Here is a 26,589-nt window from a genome sequence, read left to right on the forward strand (position 1 = left end):
TACAGCAATGACAGCAAATCTGCTAAATAAGTAATGACACTTGGTGACATTTAAATGTTTTTCCACAGCCAACCTACAGCTAACTGTCGGATTATATTCGTCTCTGTACTTATGTTCAAATATCTCAAAATCGGTGGGATTTAGGTATAGAGAATGTTTATACCAATGGAGAGAAAATTAACAGGTGCATCTACTAGCATTATAAAACACAGGATGTTCTATTTAAAATAAGCGAGTTATTTAACTTCCAATTTGACACAATTGGTCCGTGTTTTTTAGACGCCCTGTGTAACATGCACCAACTTTTAAGTATTCCAGATATTTGGACACGTTTTGGTATTATCCATCAAAAATTTCAACTTCCTATCTTAAAAATTGAAGGAGATAGAACCGATTAAGTGTAGGTATGTTTTTTCAAAAATTTTGAAAAAGTCAAAATATTTAAAAAACGATCGAGTTTAAGGATAAAGTAAGGTTATAAAACTTACCTTAAAATACGATGTAGAATCCAAAAATTAAATAAAAAATAGTACATTCCATTTGAAATAAGCGAGTAGACGTCTACTTCCGGTAGAACCGGAAGTTCCACGGCGACGCCAATATTTTCAATCGATAGAACATTAGGAGAAACCCCTGTACATAAATTTTCAGAATTCCAGTACGCGTAGCTTTCCAGAAACGTCTAATTGAAGGGCTATCTGGAACACCCTGTATAAATATATGTACTCCAGCAAATCTACACACAGGTTCGTATTCTCGATCATTTAGTTGTCCACACCACACTGTGCATTTGTTTCCATTTACCAACTATATATTTGGGAAGTGATCGCATCACCTGGAGCAGCCTTAACATTAACAAAAATCTACTAAAAAAAAAAACTATAATAATAATGTGCTTATTTTTACCTCGGCACGTCGTGGCACTAAACTATGCAATGGAAAAAACCTATATTGTCCAAATTTTACGCAGGAAACGTCGAGTACCGATAGATCTCTTTAAAGTAACAGGTGTTTGCCTTATAAACATAGGTTTGCAACTACCCCGTTTTAGAGATACAAGGTGTTGAAGCTGTTAAAAAAAATTGATTTTTTGTTTATATCTCCGGAATTTATTATCGCAATAAAATTTGGTACAGATAATCTATGATAGTAGGCCTTACATTTACCTTACAACCACCCACACCGATGCATTTCTGACATCTTCTATTAATGGAACTAACTGAAGCTAATATCATGTGGTGGTTTTCTTTTAATTCATTGCACCCGTCTTCTATTCCTTGCAGTAGTTGTGGTCTTGGATCAGTTGGAGAAGAATAAACTTTACTTTTCAGATAACCCCAAACATAGAAGCCCAGGGGGTTTAGATATGGCAATCTGACTGGCAAAGACACTGGACTCTCTGCACTTTCTCCTACCTATCCATTACCACATATAATTTTCATTAAGCCATTCTTATATTACTCTCCCAGAATGCACAGAAGCACCATCCAGCTATTTTGTCGTATATTTAATGGAACGTCATCTAATAATTCGTTCACAGAAAATTCGTCTTGAAATGATCTTGACCGAATTTCATGATTTTCTTGTGACCAAATATGCAGATTGTGAAAATTCACTACTCCTCGCCTTTGGTAAATGTACATTTATTATTATTTTGATTTAAGTTGTTCTTATTTTTAAAGATAGTGGATTAAGCTTCCAGGGGAAACTAAAACGCGTCAGGAAATCTACCTCACAGGTGGTGTGGAAACGAGTGTAAAGAATTTTGTTGATGTGCTTACAAATTGCTTACTACTTACTAAGCATAAACATAAATCTTTTTGTAATATTATGGTTTGAACTGTCTGCCACAAGGGGATTGTATTAGTATGAATAGCATGAAAACGGCGAATCTTACAGAAAACATTCAAGTTACCTTTTTTACGTATTTTGTGCATTAGAATATAAATCCGTTACGATAACTTGTAAAAATGCAGTGGCGTAGGTTTTCTTATAAAAAGGGGGATGACCCCTGTCCAGTTGTACACCACTGGTTGAACCTTTAAAGCTCATAGAGATCGGTTAATAAATTCCTGCGATATAAACAAAAAATCAATTTTTTTTTAACAACTTCAACACCCTGTATCTCTAAAAGGGGGCCGTTCCAGACCTATGTTTATAAAGCAAACACCTATTATTTTAAATAGATCTATTTGCCCTTGAAGTTTCCTGCATAAAATTCGGACCACCCGGGTATACTTAGTAAACTATTTTTTTTCCAACGTGAACTTCTGTTGTTTCTTTTTTTACCTACTTATTGCAAAAAAATTATAGTTCAATTGAAAATATGTACATAAAACTTTAACACCGCAAATACTAATACATCTTAAAACTTATCTAAATTTTAATAAATTGAAAATATACAGGCTATATACAGACCCATTAAGAATGGAAACATTCGCGTACAAAAGTTGTTTATGGACCGATTTGAACCGGTTTTTTTTAAAGATAGATCTCCAAAAGCTCTGTCTCTAAAAATAGCAAAATTTTGTTAGCGATTTTTTCATAAAAAATCTGACTACACCACTAGATTTAGGAACCCCTCAAATCCATTTGTACCAATTTTTGCGAAAAAAAGGTTGCCCCTAAAAAAGTTATGACAATATCGGCACAACCAGTGTTTGCCGTTGTCGGCGAACCTGTTCTTTTATAAAAACCGAATGGAACCCAAAGGGAAACAGTATTACATAAAATAAACAACAAGTTCGTCAAATTATTATTATTTCGTGGTTATTATGCCAAAACTTACAAATTACTTCTTAGACAAAAAAAATTACATATAAAATTTTTTTTTATTCAAAAAGCCACTGGATTCTACAACCATAATCCAATTCTTTGTGAAGAATTTTCTGAAAAAAATATTACGAGATATCCAGAAAATAACGTTGCTTGAAAAGAAGTTTAGACAACAAATGTCAAACTTCACAAGCAGTGGCACATTGTAATATTTTTTGTGCATGGTTAAATAAGTTCTATAATTCTTTACGATGGCTCAAAGTTTAACTTTACCTGAGAAAATTGAAATAGTATGCCTTTCTGGTGAAGAGAGGTGTGTATAATTTTTAACAGACACCCAGATAGACCTAATATTACGCATAGCACAGTTTTTAAAATAAACAATACTTTTATGGAATCAACAGAGAAGACGTATTCAAGAGCAGGAAATTTTAAATTATTTTACAAACAATTCTCAGAATAGCCTCAGGATTGCTAGTTTAGATTTAAATTTACCTAGAGAAAGTATCCGACGCTGCCTAAAAAAAATAACATAAAACCCTATAAACCTAAGTTTCTTCACACTCTGGAACCAGGTGATAATGAGAAACGAATGGAGTTTTGTCTCTGGGCACAGGGATAATATGTCAATTACTGATTTTTTTTTTAAATATATCTTATTTAGCGATATGAGGCCACATTCAGGATAAATGGAATTGTATCATGACAGAACTCGCGGTGTTGGGTTTCAGAAAATCCAGAGTGGATAATTAATTGTAGAAGACAATATAGTCAGAAAGTTAACGTTTGGTATGAGATACTTAACAAGAGAGTCATTGGTCCGTTCTTCTTTGAAGGGAATATGAATGGCGAACAACTTCTACATTTCCTTCAGAACTAATTTTTTAATGCAGTCGATAATCTTCCATTACAAGAAAGAGTAAATCTACATTTTCAGTTGGATGGATGTCCAATACACAATGCCAGACAAGCCAGGGAGTGGCTTAACGAGAATTTCCCCAATCATTGGATAGGTCGAAATAGTCCATTAATTCATTGGCCACCCCGATCTCCGGACCTTACCCCACTTGATTTTTTTCTGTGGGACTTTATTAAGTCCAAAGTTTATATGACACGGCCAAATAACCGGGAGGTATTGTGCACTAGAATAAGGGAAGCGTGTGAGGAGATTAACGCGCATCAATTACGAAATGTTGTAAAAAATATAAAAAAACCGTTATGAAAAATGTATAGAATTAAACGGAGGATTAGTGGAAGCTACAAAAATTTAAATTTAATGACGTGATTTGTGTAAATCAATTTGATAGACCCCTTTATTCATTTTTAAAAATGTAATAATTTATTAATCATTACTTTTGTTTTATCAATTGTTGTTTATATTAGAGTAATTGTTGTTTATTTTGTATATATTGATTTTTATGATTCTTATTAATAATTAGTAAACCAGTGTTTGTTATTTAATTTTGTTTCCCTTTGGGTTCTATTACTTCTATTTGGTTTTTATAAAAGAATATGTTCACCGACAATGGCAAACACTGGTGATGCCGATATTGTCATAACTTTTTTAGGGTCAAACTTTTTTTCGCAAAAATTGGTACAAATGCATTTAAGGGATTCCTAAATCCAGTGGTGTAGTAAGATTTTTCTATAAAAAAATCTCTAACAAAATTTTGCTATTTTTCTCTTAAAAAAAATTCATAGTAGGCCTTGAAAATCAAAATTTCGTCTTCAAATTTTGCATCAAGATAGAGCTTTTGGAGATCTATCTTTAAAAAAAAAACCGGTTCAAATCGGTTCATAAACAACTTTTGTACGCGAGTTTTTGGATACATGTGGATAAATGCACTAACCAACAATTAACATGACGTTGCTAATACAACGCAGAACAACACTTTGCTGTAAAAAATTCTGTCACCGGAGTTTCAAAGGGTAAAAACTCGATAAGAGCGGTTAGTCTTCTTCGTCTTTTATATAGTCTGATTCCCGCCACAAAATAGGAATGTCAAGCACGGAGAACAGCTTCGATCGCATAAAAAAGAATTCACAAACCATTGCAAATTTCGCCAATCTTTCGAAGATTTCACAACAAATCGCAGACGGCGTGATCGCCATCAGATTGCTCCGAAACCATCCACATTGATGTATGTATCTATAGAGGCACCCGAGCAAGAGCTACGCGTAATTCGAAAAATCATCGATGTTTCGAAATCTCCATCGCCGAGCTGCCCGGATGAGAGGATTAACGTCGAGAGTTCTCCGTTCCATCGAATGATGATGACAAGATATGCCATTCCTACCCCCGCGATCACCGACAGGAGCCAGGAGTAGAAAATTATTCGACACTTTCGAAAAAATGTTAAAAAATTTCACATCCAGATGACTTCAAATTTACGCTCCCATAAGACCTTAGGGTGGATATTAACATAGTTAAGTTTCAGACCTGCAATTTCACAGATAGACGGCCGTACCAGCCAAGGACGCAGTTATTCCCGACCAGAAAGTGCTGATGCTAAACCGGACCATACAATCAAGCAGGATCTACTCCGACGGTGATTGAACGTCAACCTTGGCTTTTGCAGTTGCATGTTTAACTAAGACGCCAATACCTCGCGTGTGTGTAATGTGTATTACCTACTCGACAATCAAAAAGAATTCGCATTGAAACCGCTAAATTGTCTGTATTGTACTAGCATACATACTAAAGCATTAACAGAAATAGCATGCCTGAAACCGCATTTACAAATTATAATTTCTCTAAAAAATTACCCAAAAAGAGCACAACGCTCTCATTTTTCAAGCTTCTAAAAGCTTATCGTACCAGTGTTCCACGGATACCGCACACCACAGTGATTCTAAACAGTGTACAGTGTGATTTTCAGACACCAGGCCAGTGGCGTCGCCCTCCCTAAAAATTTTAAAATTTTCATAGCAAAAAAATTTAATTTAATATTTAGTTTACAATGTTATCTATTAAATAAAAGCACAAAAAGGAATCGCTAAAATTATAATATGCATTATGCACTCAATTTAACTTGACTTGCAAAATTCATTTGAAAAACACTGAATTCCCCCTCATAGCTCGCTTCTAAAGCTGCAGTGTATTTACAGCAGTGGACATGGTTTAGTCCGCCAGTAACCAAATGAGAGCTATTCACAACTTTTTTTTTAATTTAAACGTAATTTGTACACAATTTTGTTACCTATGTATTGTTTCTTGTGTATTTTTTAAAAGATTGTAAAAGTTTAAATAGATAGCCTCGAGGCTAACAGTACTTGCAATGATATCTATTAAAAAATTAGTGGTACGAGAAATAACAAACTAATAAAAAAGTATTGAAAAGTTTATTTTGGACAAAAGAGGAATGGTCTATAAAAAATAATGTTGAGCGCATTTTCCTTACATTTTAATAGTACTTAAAATAAAACAATCCAATTGTATTTGGTATTTTCAATACTTTGTACCTAATTGTTTCCGTCTTCTCTGGTATGGAAGTCAAGAGCAGCCTCTGCGCTAGGATATCAGTACCGCCAGTGTAATACTGGGTGAACTAAAAAACCCGTTACACAAACTCTCTCAAGTGGTACAAATTCTACTAAGGCAAGTGTATATAACGTCTTTGGCACCGAGGGTGAAAATGGACCCAGATCGATGCAACAAGTCTGAACCCTCTCTAGTCCATTGAAAAGTTACAATTGAGGTTGCAAAAGTCAGAGCACGCAATTTTATTTTTTGGATGTCAAGAGAGGGTTAGTGTAAAGTTAAATCCATGTTTGTGGGGTCGCAACCCTTGAGCGTCGGCCGCCATCTTGTAAAAAGGGCTGCGAATGGTTTTTATACTACTACTTCCTATATAGGGCAAACAAGAAAGGCATAGAAATTTTGTTTTGGTCGTTATAACTTTTTTTCTGGTCAGTTTACAAAAAAATACATGTGAGCATTTTGATAGAGGGGTTTCAAGGAATAATTTCCATTACAAACTTTTTTCAAATTTTATTTATTTATTAGGATTTTACAGCGATGCGAAACTTACACTATTCTCCAGTACTAGTAAGTACACTTTACACTTTTGCACGCTAAGCCCAAAAAAATGTAACATTTTAATGGACTACTCATGATGCTGAGGAAGATGAAAATAAGTCAACTCCACCACCAGGAGCTAATCAAACGCAGCAAAATCCACTTATGGCGCTCAACGTGGGGCCATGACAGAAGAGCGACAACCTACATATTTCAATCCACAACATGAAGCACAACATGAAGCCATGTGTTCAATAATGGGGCAATACGGTTTCCCACATTTGGCAAGATTTCAATCTCAACAGATGAAAAATACTTTTAGAAGAATTTTCTATGGGATTAAATGCACCTAGATAGGATATTGACAGTGAAGGATTTGAAAAATGGTTTTCATTTGTTTGTGAACTGAGCCCCATTGAAGTAACCTATAAAGTATAATTGGTGATTTTAATAATACTTAAAATGGTCATTTCTAGTATCGTATTGATGGTGCATTTCATTTTTTCTATAATTTTTGTACCTAGTGGTGGTACACTAGTGGTGGTTGTGATTTATAGATTTTATGATAATTTATTATTACAACACTACATAAGTAAACTCTTCATAGAGGCCTCTTATCCAATTACCGAAAGCCATAATATTTACCACGATGGCAGAATTTTTAAATACATACCTTATTTAGTATAAATAAAAATTGTACCTATGTAAAGTATGTTGGTTCTTCAGGTTCTCATTCCGGGTCGCTGCCAGTTAAACATACATTGCACTTTCATATCCTCAACTAAGAATCTTAGATTCACTATTAGAACCCCTAGGTCCTGATATTGATTTCGGTTTTGAATATGTTTACATTAATTTTGTAATATCCTTATTATTTAAATAAAAAACAAATTTTTCTAAATGAAAATATTTTTTTATTTTATGTTTCACCCACATTACACAGTTTATAAATGAAGATTTATATAAAAACATATAGAAGTAAACTGAGAAAAAGACATTATGTATAGTACATTTATTTTTCCTATAAAATATTTATATATTTACTCTCTAGAGGGATAATTCATGGGAGCACCTGAAGACTGATAAAGGGGTCGACTTTGCGCTGTGTACAAAGATGCTGGTGCTGGTGACTGCTGGTACTGAGTCTGGCTCCTCACTGGGTATCCAGCAGTTATGCTGCCCGCTGCAAAGAAAATGTTGCTATTTATGTTTTGAAATACATACACCAAAAATACATTTAAAATAAATAATCCTTTGTATCAAAAGACACGGAATTTATTTCATAAACTTTTTTTCTCAAAATTTTCAATTAGATTACCCTGCAATCAAAACAATGTGTAGCGTTTTGTCACTGAATACTATTCTACAATGAAAGTTAATGTGAACCGTATAAGCAATTTCATTAAAAACTTCTTATACATATAACTTTTTATTTGATTTTTAAAATATTAATTTAAAATTCCACTGTCATCAACTTGTAACATACTAGGCTATGGACGTTGTTATTACAGAAAACTTTTTCTCCTCAAATGCCATATAACTGACAACTTATGTGACGTTACTCAATAATATTAAGTGTCATTTAATGCCTAGGAGTATAAGTACTTATACTCCTAGGAATACAAACACATTATAGTACTATTAGGTCAAGCAAATAAAATTTTTACTCGGAAAAAGTCCTATCCGCGAGATTATTGTAAAATTGTCTAGAGGAACATAATACAAGACATCTCTCATCTCGTGAGTCAACAAATTTTATTAGCTAACTTTTCTGTTTAAACAAATAAGTGAGGAAAACAGTTTTTTCACTTTGCAGAGAAAACCATCAATTTTAGCGAAAAGTGACTCACAGACAGCTTGTAGGGAATAAAATTATCTACAAAATGAGACTTGTTAAATTAAAATCGGTTAATAAACAAAAAAGTTATTGCAAAAAAACAAGAAAAGTGCCCATTTTTTAATTTGTTTATAACTATCGCATTTATTGTTAAAATTTTATAAAACCTATGACAAGTTGAGGGTTTTGTCATACTTTAAAAGTGTGCCAAAAGTGGGCGCTGTAGGTGCAATAGTTTTCGCACAATTCTATTTGTTTATAGCGGAGGCTCCAAAAGTTATGAACTTTAAGCCTCTGTACAGACGTTAATTTTCAATCAAACATGATTCTGAAAGCGTCATTGTAATCTTAAAGACGCAATTAAGCGACCTATTAAAAAATATCACCGTTTTTTTGACATTAACATTCTCAAATTGTGCATTAAAAAACCGTGCGTTTTTCGCTTATAAACAATTTGAATAACATTGTTGCTATTTATGCTATCTCACCGAAAATAGATGCAATGGATAGCTGGCAAAAAAATACAGTTTTAAAATAAAAAAAGTACCCTCTACGACCAACAGGAGCCAAGATAAAATTTTTTTTTAAATCGTAGCGCAATTGTTTATAAACATTAAGACTTGAATTTTTCGCAAAATAAAGTTTACGACGTAAACTAAGATTTCCCGTGAATTGCATTGAAAAATGTGGAAAATTAACGACTCACGAGCCCTTTAAAGAGAAGGTTGACATTTTGAGCATATGCTATAGTTTGCTTTGTACTTGTCCGTTTAAAAATAACTGAATTTTGCTTTGTGGTAAGTAAATTATTTTTAATACGTATGATTATTTGGACGGCGTTTGGTATTTTAATTACATGTTATTCAAATATGTAATTTGATTAAAAGTTAAGTTCCTGTTTTAAGAGATTCATAATTACTAAAATTCGAGGCCAAAATTTAAGCACAACACTATCTTCGTACTACAAAATCGATACATTTTATTGTATTTATTTAAAAACTGGAAAACAATTATCTTGAAATTTACTAAACGTTTCACAATAATAGCTGTTTACATTTTTTCCGTAGAACAAGACTGCCGAGTGTACACGCTATTTATGCTACATCACCAAAAATAGATTCAATGGATAGCTGGCAAAAAATACATTTTTTTTTAAAGCACCCTCTACGACTAACAGGAGCCAAGATAAGTATTTTTTTTTTAAATCGTAGCACAATTGTTTATAAACATTAAGCCTTGAATTTTTTCGCAAAATAAAGTTTACGACGTAAACTACGATTTCCCTTGAATTGCATTGAAAAATGTGGAAAATTAACGATTCACGAGCCCTTTAAAGAGAAGGTACTTGCTAAATAAAATGTCCGCGGCGTAGTGATGGGGGAAGCTCGTCCAAGCGAGTTGCGCGCGCGAGAAAAGTGAATTCCAAAGTTCAAATTGATGCACGCTGTAAAATTTTGCAATAGCTCCACGAAAAAATAACAATGGACATATTTACGAATTCGTAGAATAACCCTGAACCCCAGAAAAAATGCATCTACTTATTTATTTTTTAATATATAAAAATGTCACAAAAATTATTGTTAAATTAAAATTTCAATTTCGGAATTATTTTACTATTATTAAATAAATAAATGAAGCTATCGTTTATTTAAAGTTATTTTTCATAAAAATAGAAAAAATTTTAAATTTTTTATTTAAAATTCGTTTTTTTTCATACATAAATACAACAATACATACTAAGTCTGTTGTAACATTATTCCATTTTCTGTTAATATCAGAAAAGGTGGCAAATACACCATTTCAAAGTTGTTTGAACATAATATTCTATACTTTCACGATAAACCTCAAATTTCACTTGGTCAATATGAATTCAACTAATCTTGATATTACTGATTTTACTGCTAACAAATAAGATTTTTGTGGATTTTTTGTCATAATTTATCCAATTTTGGTATGTCTTCAATTTCACATTGAATTGAATTAATTTATTTTTGCTTCTGGTGTACCTAAGGGTTCAGCTCTTGGTTCGCTATTATTTAATAGCTTTCTTATGCTTATATGGCTTATTATTTATGATGACCTTAAAAACCAAGGTTCTTTTATACATAAACTATGAATTGTTTAGCTCTAATTCATTTGTTGAAGATTGTCTTTGTATTCCAAAAATATTTTATTTAATATAAGTGTGATGGCAAATCAACAAGTTGCCACCGAATAAATCATTGATAATACTCTGATTTTGTGTCATGCTCCACCAAATTAAATTTTTTATTTTACAGTTTGGCCAAATTCCTCTTGTCCACTAGGAGCTCATTCTATGCCTGAATATTAAGATTTCATCTTTGCCACTTGTTCTGTAGGTACTCTTCTTAATCTGTGCACCTCATGCACAAGTGACTTTGGTTAAGTTATAATTTAACTTTTATTCCTCATATTAATTGTATTATATCTGATGGCAACAAAAGTCTCTGTTTTATTAAATTTCAGCACCTTAAAGTTCCTAAAATAGAACTGCTATGTAGCAAGTGTCTTATGTCAAACCTCGACTAGATATTCATCATTTGGAAACCAATACATGTTAATCACTTACTAGTGGAAAAAGTTGGCAAGAAATGTCTGAAATATCTCTCCTAAATCTGATACTTTCTTATCAAAAGCACTCTGCAATCTGATTTGTTGAGTAGATTTAATATCAGTTACGAGCTTATATTTCTCTTTGTTATAGTCTCTAGAATATTAACATAGTCTGTCCTGATATTCTTTGCCATGCAACATTTAAGATTCCGTCTTTTCATTTCATTTTCTCACTTTTATACTTATTTTACTCACTTACTCCAGCAACTCAGTCACTCAGTCACTGACTTACATCTCTGTTATAAATAATATGCTCGAAGTACATTAGTGTTGCTCCAATCAGTATATATCAGATGATTTGGACAAATGACAGATTTAGAAGCAATAAAAGTAAACATCGCTATGGTTCCTCCTTTTACTTATGCATAGTATTGCATAGTACAAATCTGTAAGCAATTGCAGTTACTACCGATTACGTTATAAGTATATACAGGAGAACGTGATTATCCGTGATATACGAGACCGAGTGCAGTACAGATAATTGAAAAACACGGATAATCAAAACATTTATTTTTTACATAAAAAACGGAGCAATACATAGGTAAACATGCACAGAATCATTGAAAATGCAATTTAGGTACATTTATTATAAATATAATAATTTTAAACAGTCAATTATTTTGGTCCATATTTAACTTTTTCTGTTTTTCTTTATTTTCAGACGTATTTTACGTAAGTATGAAATGTCGGCTTACTCAAAATAGGCTAATAGAATATTTGCAACTTCTGCAAATTACAAGCGTTAGCGACAACACATGATGTTATACGATCTTTAGCAAAATATAATGCTCCAACACATGTCCCAAAAATACATTTACAATTATTTGAAATAGACATATTGTGATTGTGTACTAGACAAGTTTTTGTTTTGGTTAATTTTTTATTACTAGCTGTTTACTATTACCATGGTGTAACTCAATACTAGTTGGGGCAAGTCCAACAACTAGTACTAGCAAAGTTGAACATCTCATTTTAATAAGAATGTAGTCTACTACACATGAAAATTAACTTTTTCCATATCATGTATAAAAAGTTCAACACTTAATACCTAGAGACCATCCTAAAAGAGTAATTTCGTGAACACCATTTAAAGCAAAATGCTTGTGATCCTAATTTTACCAAAATTGTTCTAATAACAGATGAGATGAGATGAGATGATTACACACAATGGAATAAACAATTTTCAGAAGACACATATGGACAACAGAAAATCCTTACGTCATTTACTAAATGTCCAACAAAACTTTTCTTGAAATGTTTGGGTTGGTATTTTATTATTTTCTTGCCTCAATTACTGGAGGATATTATGGGCTTAAATGAAAGACAATCCATATGGTTAAAAACACAATGGTGCTCCAAGTCATTTTAGATAAATACAATTATATAATGAATTTCCTAAAAGGTGGATAGATCACAATGGATCAATATCATGGCCTCCAAGATCACCCGATTGTAATCGAAGTCATTTTTACCTGTCGGGTTACATAAAAAGTTTGAACAAGAGTTAAGTGAATACAGTAAAGGAATTACGCAAACACATAGAAAAGACTTGCTTCTAACACTATGGCACTGAACCAAGGACATACGGTTAACGGTAAGTTTATTTTCATCATTTGTGAGTTTGTGAATGTTATTTGAAAAATTCTCTTTGGTGCAGCAGAAATACTAATTATATAAAAAAAGAACTAAAAAATGTCACAAATAAACTGATTTAAATTTTTAATTTCTTTCAGTTTGTAATTTGATAAACCAAGAAAATCATTTACTTTGATAATTTCTTCTTACAGACGCTCGTACTACTTACATTTGGGTTGCGACTGTGGTGGATTAATAGGTAGGGACCCAGGATGAATAACATGACCATGTGACGAAGGAGTTCGAAGAGTATAATGCTCAGGAAGTTTTTGCTCTAGGTGGAATGCTTGTGGTCTAGGACTCTCAAACACATTTCTAGTAGGGTAGTACATAGATAGTTCCTGTGGTGCCACTGGATAAAAAGCACTAGGCTGACTGGTGTACTGTGGAGTTTCTGAAAGTAAAAGAAATTATAAATGTTTTACTGGCAGATGGAACACTGATTGTGTTGATGTGTATTTTATTAGACGATACATATGAAACAGATATGTGATTAAAATGATTTGATGGGACAAAAACAAGAAATCAACTTTATTTTAAAGGTATTAAGCTAAATAATTCAAATAATATTCCTAGATACCAAAAATCTACATATTATGTACATAATAGATATCTAACTTCACAAACGACTATAAATAGTATAGTATAATGCTAGTTGGGGCTACATGCCCACAGTAGTTGTTTCCTGCTCCTGCTGATCAGTTATGAAATTTGTCTATAATAGAGTTCTATGATGGAATTTTAAAGAACTGTCTTGTCACAGACTAAATCTGTCATCGATCCCTCGATTGATATTTTTCTTGGTTTTGATGTATAGCAGATCAGATTATTGAAGATTATATTCCTTCATAAAACATACAAAAGATATAATTAAAAATAAATTTCTCTGTATGAACAATGCATTGGACTAAAGAATACTAAATGATTTTACAGAATATAACTTTTATTGAATTTTAAATTTAGACTAGATTATAGGCACATGTCCAGAATTTTTCGTTTTACAGGGTTCACTTCTACATCCACTTTGCAAGGTTTCCTTTATTTTTATAATTTTTACAAGGATTGTGAATTAATCTTGAGAGATTTACAATAAATTGCATAACTTATGCTATATCACATCAGACACTTCTGTAACTACATTCATGTCAAAGTTCTGTCATTAGGCTTTGCTTTTTAATATGTATCAATTTGTTGAAGTGTAAACAACACATTTTTTCACAGCTCCGAAAATGTCGAACTACAAGCCAACCATTTGCGAGAAGATTTACTTTCCCTGTTTAAATCAAAGAAAAGTGCTGATAAAAGTTATCGAGAGTTGTTGCAAACTTAAGGTGAACATTCTCCATCGATAAGAACGGGTGAGTATTGGTTTCGACATTTTAGAAATGGTGATTTCGATACATTTGACAAAGAACGCCCTAGTCAACCTAAAAAGTTCGATGATGAGAAATTGGAAGCACTACTCAACTAAGATTCATATCAAAAGAAATACCCTTTTAGTTTACAATAAAATAAATAAAATGGGTAGGTATATTTTATTCTTACCATATAATCAATAGCTAGACCTAAAATTGTAATAAGTTTGCAAACATTTAAATGCACTCAGTATGATTCAAATCCAAGGAAATCAGATGCCATACGAATTGAAGCTGAGAGATGATGAGCGGCGATTTTTCACGAGTGAATAATTACTTCAACGACAAAAAAGAAAGGATTTTTTTGCACTGTATCGTTACTGGCGATGACAAATAGATACGCTATGAGAATTCTAAACGTAGAAAATCATGGGGTTTTCCCGGTCATGCATCAACAATATTCATGGTTCATAACTCATGCTCTTTTATTTGGAGGGACCAGCATGGTGTTGTGTACCAAGAGCTCCTTCAACCAAATAAAACCATCACTGGACTGGTGAACGCTACCGAACACAATTGAAATGTTTGAGCCGTGCATTGAAGTAAAAATGGCCATAATTCGAGCAAAGGCACGATAAAGTAATTTTTCAAGATGTCGCTCGACCTCATAGTGCTCATGAAGTCAAAAAATACCTAGGAACGTTGAAATAGGATGTTTACCCCACTCGCCATATTCACCAGATATTGCTCCATCAGATTACTACGTGTTTTGATCCATGGAATACGGCCTGGCTAAGCAGTGCTTCCAATCTTACGAAAATTGGATCGATTGATGTATAGTATCAAAAGATGTGTTGTTCTTTTGACGCGGAATCAGTATTCTGCCACAAGGATGGGAAAAAATAGTGGGGTAGCGATGGACGATAATTTGAAAAATAATATCTACACAATTTTTCACAATAAGCCTTGAATTTACAAAAAAACACCTCAAAATTAATTCACAGTCCTAGTATAAATATTCGGCAAAATACCCACAAGTAATTATTTCTTCTGAATTTAATTATTAACATATTATATACAACAGCAACAGACTATCGACAAAGCCCTTGTAGCTTTTAATCACTCCTCAACAATCTATCTCACCTTCCAGGTCTTGCCTGTCCCCTCAAAGACATGATATTTGGCAAGTGTGATCTATACTAACAGATCAAATCGGTGGATGCAATCTGACAGATATTTAAAAACTCCCTTGTGTGGGGCACATGAGGTTAGATATCTTTTGCATACTTAAGTTTTTGGTACTGAAGAATAATGCTTGACTTCATTTAATAGAATTATTAGAAAAATTTTTGAATTGATTTGAATTACCTTTAAAATAAAGTAAAAATAGAGCTATTTTTTTTAAGAAATGTTATAAAAAATATGATAGTGATAAATTGAGACCAATTAAATAGACATTATGTACAGGGTAGGCCATTAATTTGACAAAGAACAATAGCTCTGAAAAAATAAGAAAATACTGTTTGCAACTATCAGTTGATTATAAAAACAAATATTTCATAAATACATTGTAACCCGTTTCGAGAACTCAGGATCAACCTCTAATTTATTATTTAGTTTGAAATATTTTCAGCACAAAAGTTCTAAAAATCATTGTCTAGAAGCTAGTAGAAGGTAGTCATTATGGAATTAACTTTCACCAGCCGCCGCTCATATAGGATGTTCATTTAAAATAAAAACATCTTTTTGACCAACGAGCTTTCAAACACCATCAGTATAACTAAAAATAGATTTAAAATAGTTTTTTATACACTTTAACTTTTGTTGGCAATAGCCCACCCTGTATGTTATTTATTTTGGACATGGTATTATATCATTAATAATAATAAATTAAATACACTTAGATTCGGATTTTTCAAAAATTATGGAATCTCTCGATTTTTATAAGACAAAATGAAGGAAATTTGAAATAGTGATAGATTCGGAAAAGGCAAATTAAAGATACCAGAGAAAAATGTAACTACAGTTAGACAGTAGATAATGATGTTTTGCTTTTTTAAAAGTCCATTATCATTTTCTATCACTATCACTTTAGTTTTTTCTTCAGTGCTGGACAAGTATTACATACAAAAATAATATAAAGGATAAGATAAATATACTTAGTTGATTTTCGTTTGACATAATGAGAAGCAACCGAGGAAGCTCGATATTCCCCTTAGTACATAATTTCACCATTCTTAAAAATAAGCTGTTAATACATAGATGAATAATACAATAACAGGGGATGGGTGCAGAAATGTTATACAAGTGGTGTGCACATATTTTACATGACTGCCAGATGTTAAGAGTAATTGACAATTATCAGAATACACGATTAAGTAAGTAAATACTATTTTTTCTTTACTTTACTCTAATTTAAGTAGCAAATCGTTATTATTGACTATAATTTATATACTTATATCCAAATAGATCTTTTTACTCTATGTGACGACTATTCTCTTACTAAATTTTTATTATTAAAATCGAGATTAAAATACTCATAAAAAAATATAATAATGTATATCAGTAGGTACCTACCTATTCTTATAAAGTATCATATTATAATTCTTATCTTAAATTCTGGGACATTTTTAATTCACAATAATTATAAATATCATGATTTTAATGAATAAATTTCCATGTTTTCTGGCAACATGCAAGTATTATGCAGCAAAGCGAAATGAAAATTTATGTAAAACCCAACCAAATCTGAGATGATTTTAGCGGAAAGCAAATAGTGGTGTAAAAAACACTCACTGTTCCACAATACTGCTCGAACTAATTCATTACGTCTACCATCATCCTCTGGAAATAAAGAAAACATTAAACCTAACCTAACAATTAAATGCACCATTTACATTCTATACATGGGATTCTAATAAGAAATAGTAATACAATTACCTATTTGCAATATTTTAAATCAATTATTATTCCAAAATTTTAATTTTAAGCAAGATTTAAATAGTACCAAATTTTATACTAAAAACCATAAATTTTTTAAATCTTTATATTTGGAAATTATACTTTAAGGTTGTTATAAATTATTATACAAAAAATGAATGCTAAAGATCAATAACATTTTTATTAACAAAAGATACTAGTTACAATGGAAAAACTTACTTTGTGGAGAACCCTGATAAGAAGTAGTGCCAATTGTAGGGGGTTTATATCCATAGCCGTGATATAAAGATACTGGTACTTGTGGCTGTGGACTGGGGCTCCTAGGTCTCTTAGTTGTAGTTTTAAAAGTGGCTTGTTGTTGCTGCGGTTGTTGCTGCTGAGGCATTGGAGCTAATCTAAACGGTTGTGGTTGTACATGCAGCTGCGAATGCACATAATTGGCGGGTAATGGCTGAATAGCAATCATTTGTTCACTAAAAAACACACACAAATGTACATGAAACAGTCACAATCATTTGACACTCATATATAAGTATTCATAAGGTAAAACATTTGCACATACGTATTTTCTTTCACGAGTTGTCTACGCCTATTATCATCCTCATTTAGCACTTTTTTTAATTGTAAGAATAACTGATGTTTTTCCTCTTTGAGCTGGGTAAGTTTGGCTTCAAGCTGTGTAATTTGTTCACGGGTTTCACCAAGTGTCATTACATCTTGTTGCTCTCTCGCTTCTCTTTCTTTACGAAGACGTTCCTCCTCAACTTCCTGCTCCCTTTCTTGCTTTTTACGAGCTCTTTCACGTAAAATGTGTGCTTTTAATACCTTCCACATCTGTTCAGAGTGATCAGGTTTGCTGGCGTCTTGCACCGCAGCTGGCATTTTATCTGAAACTTAGAATTGTAACAGTTAAAACTGCCCCTCGATTGATAGGACAAACCTACTTTTACTTTTGAGTTTAATTATTAACTTTCTAAGATGTACTCAATATTTATAACTTGTGATAGACTAGAAAATGGAAATGGTTAACAATGTTTAGTAAAAATGTCAATGTCCGCTGTCCGCTGTCAAATATTCCATAATCATACATATTTGACATTTTTATCAGGGTAGAGATGGGCGGAACATGACTGATTCGGCTCACTGAGCCGGCTCTTTGTACTGAGCCGAGTGAACCGGTTCCTTCTCAAAGATCCGTCCCAGCTCTCGGATCTTTGCGGGGGGATGTCGTTGGGGTGGTCACCCAGGGTCAAAAAGTTGGTGTCTAGGTCTTTTGTGTTTGTCGGTCACGTCGGGTACGTAGTCAACGGCTTGCCTGAGGAGGGGATTGTCATGTCTAGCGGCTACGTCAAACCGTTTCTCCGCGTTTTGTCTTATTGTCTGTGTAGCGTTTGTGTATTGTAAGTCTCGTAATATGTCAGTGTTTCTTACGTACCAGGGCGCGTCGGTGGCCGTGCGGAGGGCTATGTTTTCCACAGCCTGTAATGACTTTAAGTGGCTTTTTGCCGCGTGACCCCACGCCGTGGAGGCGTAGGTTAGCTGCGGTTGAAGTACCACCTTGATAAGCGTTCGCTTATTCCTTAAACTGAGGGTGTTTCCACCTTTGAGTAAGGGATAGAGCCTAGCCCTGGTGGTCTTCGCTCGCGCCACCGTCTCCACGATGTGCGGTTTCCACGTGAGACGCTGGTCCATCGTCACGCCCAGGTATCGTGTTTGTCGATTCCAGGAGATGGGTTCCTGGGATAGTGTCAGTCTGTCAAGGTTTTGTGGGATTTTTCGTTTGGTAAAAAGGATAGCCGAACTTTTGTTGGGATTAATTTTGACTTTCCACCTGTTGCACCAGGTTTCAAGTTGGTCTAAGGAGCTTTGGAGGAGGTAGACGGAATATCTAGGATCTACGGATTGGGATGTGATTGTCAGGTCGTCGGCGTATAAGTATATGTTGGTGTTGGGGGGATGTGGGATGTCGGAGTTGTAAATGGTGTATAGGTGTGGGGACAGGACGGTGCCCTGGGGGACACCGGCCTCCATGGGACGGGTGGTGGAAAGGGAATCTTGGATTTGGATGCGGAATTTTCGGTGGTGTAGGTAGGATTTTATGAGTTTGGTAAAGGATATGGGATATTGGTTGGTGAGCATTTTCATCAGTAGGCCTTCATGCCAAACCGTATCGAAGGCCTTTGCGACGTCCAGGAAGACAGCACCAGTGTACTGTCCCCTGTTGAAGGCCGCCGTGATGTGCTCGGTAAGGCGAAGGATTTGGAGTTCAGTGGAGTGATTGGGTCGGAAGGCGAACTGCTCGTCTGGAATGACTTGCAGTTCTTGGGAGTGGGTTCTTAGACGGGTTAGGATAATTTTTTCTACCACTTTGCTCATAGCCGGGAGCAGGCTAATGGGCCGGTAGTTGGATGGGATGGTGTGATCTTTGTTGGGTTTTGGGATAAGGATTATGTTTGCTGTTTTCCAGCGGGTAGGGAAGTGTCTTAGTCTGAGTGTCGCGTTTGTTATGTTTAGTAGGGCCATGAGGCCCTTGTGTGGTAGTCGTTTAAGTGTCGTGTTATGTATATTGTCGGGTCCGGGGGCTTTTCTGTTTTTAAGTCTGCGTATTGTCAGTCTTAGTTCGTCAGGTGTTGCGGGGGGGATTATGTCATTGTCTGGCTCTCTGTCGACGCGTCGGGCCGCGCGCTCAGCCACTATCTCGAATTCCTCGTCTTCGTCGGGCAGCTGAGGCAGTCTACACTGCAGTTCCAGGCTATCGGCGAAAGCCTCGGCCTTTTCCTGGTTCGTGTAAACCACCCCCACACTACCGTGGATTGGAGGAATTTTACGGCGAGCGGTCTGTCGCAGGGCCCTCTGCGTTTTCCAGAGGCTGTTGTCTTGTGGATCCAGCGACTCCAGGTGCCTAGCCCAGTTATCCTGGGCCAGTTCATCCAGAGCCGCCTTCACCCGTCTGTTAAGTACGTTTAAGTCATGTCTGTGTCGGGGGAGGCGGGTGCGGGTGGCAAGCCGTTTCGCACGTCGTCTGTCACGTATTAAGTTTTTTTATGTCATCGGGGAGGGTGCCCCGAGTTGTGAACCGAAATCAAGAGTAGTGCACCCGCACTCGCACAATTCATACAGTATACAGTACAGGTATCGAGTATATTATTTGTATTATTCACTACTTTTTCAAATGATAAATAAGTAGTGAAAACAAATTTTCATTCAAATAAATACAAAAAAATAAATTCACCAAAAAATAATTATTTCATGAAAATTTATTCCAAAATTTTATTTTTTTTCCTTACGTGCTTTCTAAATTGCTAGTTAATATTCAACAAAATATTGATTCTAATATATTTGTATAAAAATAATACATAATTCTATTAAACAATCTATTTTATGTATATGTTTAATGTATCGGGTCGCAGTGTACTAGAAAGAAAAGAAGGGAAGGGTAATCATGACAAATGCGGTTCAATTGAGCCTGCTCACTGAATCGGCTCCGTATGAGGAACCGGAACCGGTGAACCGGGTCAACAAAATGAACCGGATTTCTCATCTCTATTTCAGGGAGATAGTCTCCATGGTTTTGATAGTCTCCATGGTTTTGATAATGACAGATGAACAACGGTCTACAAAGAACATAGATTGCAGCCGTGAATTCGATCCAAATCACGGACCATGGAATTTAGATTTCAGAAAACTTGTTCTATGGTAGAAAGCAAACGATCAGTGCCGGAAAATAAGTTGCTATATTGTTAACTATAAATATACAGTCATTTGGAAGAAAATTATATTTAAATATAACCATGAAATTACTGAATATTTCTGTAATACGTTACATTTCATTTTTCGGTGATAAAACGACTCATAATAGTGGTATAAACACAATATAAAGAGAACAGTAGGAACAGCAGGATATTCCCGCCAAGAAAATGTTCCAGTTCATTCTTTTGTAATGATGGTAGGAGTAACTTAAAATACATTACGCTAGCTTCGTTGCGTTCCAACGTCACTAAAAGCAAAGATTCTGAAATTACAGGCATACCCCTTGGTATACAAGCTGTAGGCACAGAAGATAAAACAATATCTTCTGTGCTGTAGGTATGCCTCCGTCCAGCGATATATTCGAAATATCCTATATTTATATTTGGAAGTTCCGATGCGTACAACTTCCCACTAAACATTTTTCAGTTTCTGACATGTTTCAGAAACGTTTCCATTTTTCTCGAAACGTTTCATAAAAAATCCATGCAACGTTCTGGTAACGTTCTAGAAACCCAAGATGTCCTCCCCAAAGTACGTTTCCAATGAAACGTTTTAAAAAATTGGTTTCAGTAACATTCTTTTTATGTTCCATTATCCATATTCACTCGATATTTTTGTTTTACGTTTCAGTATATTTTCAGAAATGTTTGAGTAACATAATAATTTTATTACCATATTGTTCTCATATGCTCTCAACTTTAGATAATTTTCATTTCAAAAGCGTTTTTGAAATAGTATAAATAGTGTGAGTAATTTTTTAAATATTTCTAATACTCTTTTGTGATATTTTTATTTATGTCGTGACAAATGGTTGAGAACATAAATACGGTTTTTAAAATTCCAACTAAATTACAAACAATATTACCAATCTTGAAAAATGTTAAAAAACTTCAGAACATCAGAAAAATATTTGGGTTTGACAGTAAAAATGTGAAAGTAGCTTCACTTATTAAAAAGGAAAATAAAGAACTTGCATGCTATTTATTTTTTTAATAAATTACCCCTTCAGCTTAAAATGATGTCATAGGGTTGATTAATTTAATTTTTAGTTTTGCTGAACCAGAAATATCTTACACTGAGAGAGGAGACAATTTTTTTCAACTACACAAGATCGCTGCTGTACATTATATCGAAAAATCCTGTTTTCTCAAAATTCAAATTGACTTAAAGTCAAATGTAAATAAATATTCCATTTAACTGATCTTTTTTGAGGTAAGCTGTTGAAATAGCCACACCAAACGCCACAAATAAATAATTATAAATAAATAAGATTTTTTAGTGGGTAGGTATTAAATTAGACTTATTTAATTAATCGCGCCATTAGATTAACAGGCATGGACTAGATGTAGATGTTTGCTCTTTGCAGAAAATATCAGCTCTTTTGAATAGATACTGATTTGCTAATTAAGTGAGACTAACTGATATCTCAGGTTAATAAGAACAGTTACTTCTGTGGATCGTTTGAGTTATGTATAAGACTGTCAGAACTGAGTCACGGGACATATTTATTAAAAAGCAGCAAATTGAATTGTCTACAATACACCACCATAAACACCAACAGATAGGAATTAATTATGCAACATCTGCACGACAACAAAGGGAATAGTATACTAACGTGATGTGAACGTGAAGAGCATTCTGAGGCAGCAGCTCACGCATGTCTCAGTTGACCAGTTTGGCACGCCATTGAATTGCGGCTCTCTCTGACAGTCCTAGTTATGTATTATCGTTATTAGCTGCATTTTATAGGCACGTTCCTTACACGAAGGTCACAGATTGATTTTGCTACGTACCAACTGAAACTCTGTGCTACTAAATAATTTCAGTTTATTACTACAACTACAGAAACATTAAAATTCAGAATATGTTATTCCTAGGTAAATAAAATCATTTTGCGACAATCTTTTTGTAGGAATTGTATAATTGTATTTATTCTAAAATAGTTGTATAACATTTATACCTGTATTTTTTATTATAACCCAAATATCTATAGTAATATATTCATACTAGATGGTAATGCAATTTACAATAATAAAGTGATGTGCTCATTAGTAATAGACCACACATTTGGATTAAAAATGGAATCTAATTGCACGAAAAAGGTAATGATGTGTTGTCCAAGATTTTTATTTAATACCTATATTGATATCTATCAAATCTTGGATTTTATGAAACAATATTAAATGCTTACACAATACCTATCTAAGACTCTGCACACACTTGCATTTTCAGTCGGTTTTAGCCAGTGTTTTGTCGTTGTGGAAATATTGAATATAAAAAAAATATATGTAGTTAGGCTGAAATAACACCATCGATATTGAAAGGAGACAAAAATTTTAGATTGACAACAGGATTGAATCAAATATGGTTAAATATATCATATCAAACAATTTTTTGCTTCTTTAGCATAACTAGAAAAGATCTTCATCAGTAGAGGACGAATGGACAGAAATTGATTAATTACTATTTTGATTCAAATAGAAAAATAAAAACATTACTCGTTTGGTGAAGTGCTGCTATTTTTTTATTTTTTTTTTTCTCAAAAACATTTTCATGTAGAAAATGGGTTTAATATTATGATAGTATACGCTTTCTTATATGCTCCTAACAAATTTTAAGAACATATACTATAGTAAACTTATTTCCCTCAGGATGGTTCATTGCGTAGGTACCTATTTAAAATCAGAGAACGATAGTTCATGCACGAGGAAGTTGCAAGTTTGCCTTATAAATCAGTCTAATTATTAACAGTTTAAAAGTTAGAGAATTTTGAAGTGTAAAAAATACAATTATTTTTTATTATAGCTCAAATACGAATAAATATATTGTTTTAGTTTTAGGTCGTATAGAGTAGAATTACAATTTAAAATTAAAAAATAATTTAACGCTGTAGGTTTGAGAAATTTCTTTTCTATTCTATAACTTTTATGTCAGAAAATAATTTGAATATTTTTAATACTTAAACTTTTTAAAGCAAAATTTTGGTAGTAATTTATTAAAGATAATATTAGGAGTCTAAAAAAATCACCGAATCAAGAACTACCAAGAGCATTATCGAAGGTACATATTTTTTAAATAGGTAATTGTATTTTAACTTTTAGTACCTTAGAGCAATAATATCAGCTAAAAAGAATTAAGCAGGGATTCAATCTCAATGGCAAAATTAACAATATCCAGATGTATGGACAGATGTAGATGTCCTGTCGTATGGTCGCCACGTTCTCCAGATTTGAACCCACTTGATGTTTTGCCTATTTACTCTACCGGAATTGAATATTTATTTTTTTATTTAGTTTTTACTTAGTTTTTTGTATTTATTTTATGCTCTTAATACCAGTTTTAATAAATGAAACAAGAAATTTTTAAATAAATTTAAATAATCTTTCGATAAATGGAGAAACATGTTTGGTGATAATTTTTTTCCACACACTATGGAACACCATGTAGGTATTTGAAAAAATTCTTGGTTTGTATGTGAAAAGAGTGACCAGACAATGAGATTATGAAGATAAAGTCTGTGACAGACATGTGCAGTTATTAGTGAAAAAACTACGTCTATTGCCCCACCTATACAGGGTGTCCCACCAGGAACTGCGTCGATCGATATCTAGGAAAGTACTGCTCCGAAAAATTTGTAAATTTGGCAACATGGCAGTGTCCCTGGGGCGAACACAACTAAAATATCTAGAACTCTCCAGGTCGCCACCAACTTCGTTATTTGAAATGGGACACCGTATATATTATTGCATTTTCGTATTCTACGTGAAATTTGAGAGTCACTTTATTAAATATTCCCTATACATACGAGTTATATATATTGAGATATTAATTTTTAAAGAAAAAGTTTGACAGATGCAAGGGTCCGCGGAGATGCTAGTAACTCTTTTCAGGAGTGTCATGTCAAGTGGATTTTTGGTACTTGTAAAAGGCATAAGTAACGCTAAATTATGGTATACCAACAAGTTAAAACACTTACTAGGTGTTTCATTTTTGCTGTTACATTTTGATAACTTCAAACATCTATAACTTTGTTAACTTAAATGGAACACCTTATATTTGTTTACTTAATCATTGTTAGGGTTGCCGTTACTACTTTTAGATATATTGCAATTATCTATTTTTTGGACAGTTTTTCTCGTATTAGAACTGTTATCAAATTAGCCATGACCAGAAACACTCCAAAAACAATTGAAATAACATGACATTTGTCAAGTTAGTTGTCAAATTATTGTTGGGTCTGAATAGTATTTGCTGAAAATTTAAATAAAATGCCTGGGTGTCGTTTAAATTATAATAATGAGGATTATTTCAATTTGTTTGTTGTTTATGGAAAATGTGACAAAGTAATTTTAAGAACATGTAGTGAATCTGCTGCTTTTTCCGTACAAACAAATTATAATAAGATACGCGGAATGCAAATGGCTCCATCTGTGCCATTCAAATGGCTACAGTAGGAAGTGACTTGCTATATTGCCAGGTAATGTTTTTAATTTACAGTTTTGCGAGAAACAACTAGCAGTATAGGAAGAATACATTTCTGTAAAGCATTTAGTACTCTTTTATAATAGTGGAAAGCAAATAACTGGGTGCAAAAATCATTTCGTTCACCTCTGGAGTTACGCTCTTTTACGAAAATATGTTTGTGGGTATGTAAAAATTAAAGATGTACTAGAAATTTCAATGAAAACGTTTAAACCGTTTCTTTTTGTAATAAAAATATATCTAATCATTGTGACGAATTTTTAATACTCTGTGTCTCGATTATAAAACTTCTTTGTTGACTTGTTATGTAGAATACAGTATTAAAATTTGGTCAATACAACTTGTATGACATCAAAATGGTCTATTAAAACATTAATATCATGTGGGCTGTCAAATTTATTAACAATAAAGTCATTAAATTATGAGAATCTACACCTGAGCGAATGTAGAAAAAGCAAACAGTTGTGCTTTTGTAAATCATGAATAACTACATAAAAATTATGATACAACTATGCAATGCGTATGCTCGCAATGTATCTATACTTTTCAAATTTCAAGGTAAGCGAGCAGCTTATTCTAATGACAAAAATAATTTAGAAAATTGGAAAACATCCGTTAATTTTTACTTCAACATTTTTCAGTAAGATTCAACATTCTTTTTAAATATCTATAAGCATGTGCGATAGATAATTCTATATTATTTAAATACAGTAAGTTTTCATACAAAAATGCTATAAAAATTACAAATACGTTGTTCTTTACTTTCCATTTTTAATCCAAACAGTATACAAGGATGCATACCGTCAACTAAAACATCAACAATGATCCTCCGTTACAACATTTTAATACAAAATATTTTATCTACAACTTTGGTTCTACAGACTTCGCGGTGTCTTCACCGCTCCGTATCACCCATCTCGATCTGGACGAAGCGGCTCTCTTGAAGTTATCTGAGCGGGTCCACCACGGCTTCAACTGGTGCAGTTCATTCTCTAAAGTTACTTCTTCTTTGGTGTTCTCACCGGAAGGTTTTGGGGCTATGACAGACACGGCTATATACGCTTTTGGATTCTTGTTGAGGTATATAGGTTTACCTAAAAAATATTTAAAAAAATTGATAGCATTATAGAAAGTGTGATCCTTATTGATTCCAATATTAAAGT

The 26,589-nt window shown here is 33.4% G+C and overlaps 2 protein-coding genes across 2 annotated transcripts in view; both read right to left on the reverse strand.

Annotated features, from left to right (window-relative positions):
* Positions 1 to 7,724: 7,724 nt before the first annotated feature.
* Positions 7,725 to 18,257, reverse strand: LOC108907052 (G protein pathway suppressor 2). The gene is made up of 6 exons (XM_018710569.1): positions 18,139 to 18,257; positions 17,757 to 18,087; positions 17,414 to 17,667; positions 17,051 to 17,098; positions 13,069 to 13,293; positions 7,725 to 7,976 (listed from the first exon to the last, which is right to left on the reverse strand). Exons 2-6 carry the CDS (start codon positions 18,074 to 18,076, stop codon positions 7,834 to 7,836), a joined length of 990 nt encoding a protein of 329 aa, XP_018566085.1. The 5' UTR covers positions 18,077 to 18,087; positions 18,139 to 18,257; the 3' UTR covers positions 7,725 to 7,833.
* An 8,030-nt stretch (positions 18,258 to 26,287) lies between these two features.
* Positions 26,288 to 26,589, reverse strand: part of LOC111692152 — a gene marked incomplete at its 5' end in the record, with an annotated part of 69,430 nt that continues 69,128 nt past the window's right edge. The window contains one exon of the mRNA XM_023455928.1: positions 26,288 to 26,520. Coding sequence (XP_023311696.1) covers positions 26,288 to 26,520 — 233 coding nt within the window. The remainder of the gene's footprint in view (positions 26,521 to 26,589) is intronic.

Source organism: Anoplophora glabripennis, unplaced genomic scaffold (assembly GCF_000390285.2).
Source record: "Anoplophora glabripennis isolate ALB-LARVAE unplaced genomic scaffold, Agla_2.0 scaffold261, whole genome shotgun sequence".
NCBI classification, from domain to species: Eukaryota; Metazoa; Arthropoda; class Insecta; order Coleoptera; family Cerambycidae; genus Anoplophora; species Anoplophora glabripennis.